General features: G+C 46.3%; 1 protein-coding gene across 1 annotated transcript in view; it reads left to right on the top strand.

Annotated features, from left to right (window-relative positions):
- LOC139927601 (WD repeat-containing protein 5-like) overlaps positions 1-3,606 on the top strand; it is a 9,845-nt gene extending 6,239 nt beyond the window's left edge. Inside the window, exons 10-13 of the mRNA XM_078285037.1 lie at positions 327-360; positions 803-877; positions 1,102-1,189; positions 2,463-3,606. Of these exons, the coding sequence (XP_078141163.1) occupies positions 327-360; positions 803-877; positions 1,102-1,189; positions 2,463-2,563 (298 nt within the window). The 3' untranslated portion in view covers positions 2,564-3,606. The remainder of the gene's footprint in view (positions 1-326; positions 361-802; positions 878-1,101; positions 1,190-2,462) is intronic.
- The last annotated feature ends 521 nt before the right edge of the window (positions 3,607-4,127 follow it).

Here is a 4,127-nt window from a genome sequence, read left to right as displayed (position 1 = left end):
CTACTGTGGTGTTTATTAGAACTTTAACTTTATTATCCACCTGGACATGTTAGCACTGTTAACACCAAGAGTTATTAAGATCATATTTTAATGTTTATTATCACACTTAGACACGACACTAGCATCTGACTAGCTAGGTATTCAGTTATTATAATGCTAACTTGCTAACATGTAGGGAGCTAGTTATGACTTTTTTATTTGAATGTTTTAACTGTATTATCCTCCTGGACAGTCAGCAGCTGCCCACCTCCAGCTAGCTGTTAGCTAGCTGCTAACAGCTAGCTGCTGCTCAGCTGACACTCTGCTTCTTCTTTTGTGGTTTACAGCACATTGAAACTATGGGACTACAGCAAGGGCAAGGTACTGTCTGTCTGTCTGTCTGTCTGTCTGTCTGTCTGTCTCTCTCTCTCTCTCTCTGTCTCTCTGTCTGTCTGTCTGTCTGTCTGTCTTCCTGTCTGTCTCTCTCTCTCTCTCTCTCTGTCTCTCTCTCTCTCTCCGTCTGTCTGTCTGTCTCTCTCTCTCTCTCTCTGTCTCTCTGTCTGTCTGTCTGTCTGTCTGTCTTCCTGTCTGTCTCTCTCTCTCTGTCTCTCTGTCTCTCTCTCTCTCTCTGTCTGTCTCTCCCTCTCTCTGTCTGTCTGTCTGTCTCTCTCTCTCTCTCTGCCTGTCTCTCTCTCTCTCTCTCTGTCTGTCTCTCCCTCTCTCTGTCTGTCTGTCTGTCTCTCTCTCTCTCTCTGCCTGTCTCTCTCTCTCTCTCTCTGTCTGTCTCTCTGTCCTGTTGTCTGATCTGTTTCTTGCTCTTCAGTGTCTGAAGACTTACACCGGCCACAAGAATGAGAAATACTGCGTGTTCGCCAACTTCTCTGTCACAGGAGGGAAGGTAGGTGTGTGTGTGTGTGTGTGTGTGTGTGTGTGTGTGTGTGTGTGTGTGTGTGTGTGTGTGTGTGTGTGTGTGTGTGTGTGTGTGTGTGTGTGTGTGTGTGTGTGTGCATACTGTAGTCTCTTCTCTCAGTCAGTTGTTCTGTGTTAAACTGCTGAATCTAGTTGATTATTAGGACTGTGAGGACAGCAGGTTTGACCTCTGACCTCTGACCTGTGTTGCAGTGGATCGTGTCGGGGTCGGAGGACAGCATGGTTTACATCTGGAACCTTCAGACCAAAGAGATCGTCCAGAAACTACAAGGACACACAGGTACGACCTTTAACCCCAGCCGGTGCGTGGTTCCGGCTGTGAGCTGAAGCTGATGATGCTCGCCACATTTTCAGGGCAAATTTGAGGCAAAATGTAGCAGCGAATTTTGCCGGATGGAGGACGGACGGTTTGTCGTCCGCCTCTCTGCTGCTGCTGGACGTTTCCTCTTCAGATCTGACAGGACGAGGCTTCGGTGACGGAGCCAGGCTGCACTTCACAGTCTGTCTGTGAGCTTGATGTTATGTTCCTGTCAGTGATGATGAGGCTGAAACAACTGAATCCACCAACTGGGAGAGTCTGTGTACTTTTGGCCATGTAGTGTCGTTTTCTATCAAATCAGGGTTAAAACAGACAGACGGGCCGTCCTGCAGGCTCAGCAGCTGAGACCCGTCCCACGTAACCGTGACGTCCCGGGTTCCGGTCCGGTCTGGGACCTTTGTCACGTTAGTCTGCTTCAGACTCTTGAGTCTCGTTCCTCCACTCTTCAGATTCTGTGGAGCGATTCAGAGAGTCTGGAGTTTCCCTCGTCAACGGCTTGTTCTCGCTCTGAGAAACAATCGAGCCAATCGGAGCCTTTGTGGGCGGGACTAAAGTTTCAACCGTTCATGCGACTTTTTTCATTGTTCTTTCAGCAGAATAATATTTGTTGAAATCACCTCCCTAACCAACAGATTGTCTTTGCAAAGACGATATTTTAGTCAAAGCGTCAAGTTGGTAAATCCACCAAGCATCATGTGACTGAAGTGACGTCAGAGCGGCCGATATGTCGGTCACTAGTGATCGGTTCAGATACGTCGGTCACTAGTGATCGGTTCAGATACGTCGGTCACTAGTGATCGGTTCAGATACGTCGGTCACTAGTGATCGGTTCAGATACGTCGGTCACTAGTGATCGGTTCAGATACGTCGGTCACTAGTGATCGGTTCAGATACGTCGGTCACTAGTGATCGGTTCGGGGAAAATCAACCCCCCCCCACACAGAAAACGGCGAACGAGGAGGAAATCTCAGAGTAAAGGAGTGGAACCAGATGGATGTTCAGTCTGAACATCAGACTGCTGTCGCATGTCTTCTCCCTCTCTCCTCGTCAACCATCCAAATAAAGGCAAAATGCCCAAAAAATAAACTCTCTCTCTCTCTCTCTCTCTCTCTCTCTCTCTCTCTCTCTCTCTCTCTCTCTCTCTCTCTCTCTCTCTCTCTCTCTCTCTCTCTCTCTCTCTCTCTCTCTCTCTCTCTCTCTCTCTCTCTCTCTCTCTCTCTCTCTCTCTCTCTAGATGTGGTGATCTCCACAGCTTGTCATCCTACAGAGAACATCATCGCCTCGGCCGCGCTGGAGAACGACAAGACTATCAAACTGTGGAAGAGCGACTGTTAGGGACTGACTGACTGGTTGACTGACTGACTGACTGACTGACTGACTGGTTGACTGACTGACTCTGCTGCGTTCACATCACATTGGATTTACTGTAAATATAAACTGTCAGCTGGGAACTCGTCTCCTGCCTGCTGGAGATTAAAGGAGCGGTGGATTTATTTCTGTCTGATTGTCTGAACTGCAGCAGAGAGAAAACACATCGTCAGGTTTTATATTCACAGTAACAATCAACTTCACTTATGAGCAGAGAGGAAAGTCTGCTGCAGTTTGTTTACGGTTGATCTGAAACTCTCCTCTGACCTGACCTGAACGCTGCAGAACACACACACACACACACACACACAGAGTCAGTCCAGGTGCTGCTGGTCTTTCTGCTGGTTCCTCCACATGGTTTATCATCATAACATCAAATAAAATAAAAAGTAGAAGCTGGCAGTCTGTAGTTTGAACTCATATTCATCTGTTGTTGTGAAACTCATATTTATCTGTAGAGGAACAACAGCTGGAAGACCAACAGACGAGCCGACTGTCCTGAAGTCTCTGTTTCTGGATCAGACCTGCAGGACTGTAGAGGACCGGGCCTGTCCTGGACTAAACCGCACCCTACACCCTACTCCCAAGACCCTACTCCCTTGATCTTAGGTTCTACACCCGGTACAGGAACAAGGGTGTTGGGAATAAGACTGTAGGGAATAACGGTGTAGAGGATAAGGGTGTAGGATGCAAGGCTGTAGGGAACAAGGGTGTAGGATGTAAGGTGGTGAGTGTAGGACGTTGCCCTGAGTTCCCAGTAGCTTCTGTGGTTTAAAGACTCGCTGACTGACTGAACTCGACTTTAAAAAGCCTTCAGACGACTCGGACCAGACGACCTTCATCTTCATCATCATCATCATCATCATCATCTTCACCCCAAACTGTTTCTGAGTGTTTTTAACAAGCCATGATCAGCTGATTCCACTCTGATGAAAAGAAATGATGAACATTGTAAGGATTTTTTCAGTTTTGTCATTTAGTTCTTTGTAAATAAAGATTCCTGTTTTTGACTCGGAGCTGTCAGGGAGTTTCTGTGGGAGGAAACGGCATCAAGCAGCAAATAAGAATAGAGTTTTAATAGAAATACAGCAGATGGAGGGTAAACAACACAGGCCACAATTTCAACATGGAAAGTAGAAATGAAAACATTGAAACATTAAGTAGAAATATGAGTGAAAGGCTTGAAAAATAAAACATGAGTGTGTGGTAACATACAGAATGAAGAATGAAAAATACATGAAAATATACTAAACAGTATTCAGTATGAAATAAGTGAAAATTATGACAATACCTAGATAGAATATGACACTAATGTTGAACAGAAATGACCCAAGAAAAGACCCTCAAGTCTGTAACAGAGTTTCCACAAGGCGAGGCAGCAAAACACTGCAGTCCAGGAGACAAGGGTGTAGGAGATGAGGATGTAGGGGATAAGGGTCTAGGATGTAAGGTGGTGAGTTTAGGACTTGGCCTCTGACTTTCCAGTAGATTCTGTGGTTTAAAGGACGAGACAGAAGAGCAAAGCAGGAGC

This window comes from Centroberyx gerrardi, chromosome 8 (assembly GCF_048128805.1).
Source record: "Centroberyx gerrardi isolate f3 chromosome 8, fCenGer3.hap1.cur.20231027, whole genome shotgun sequence".
NCBI lineage: Eukaryota > Metazoa > Chordata > Actinopteri > Beryciformes > Berycidae > Centroberyx > Centroberyx gerrardi.
The sequence above is the reverse complement of the archived record's forward strand: the minus strand, read 5'-3'. Positions and strand labels throughout refer to the sequence as shown.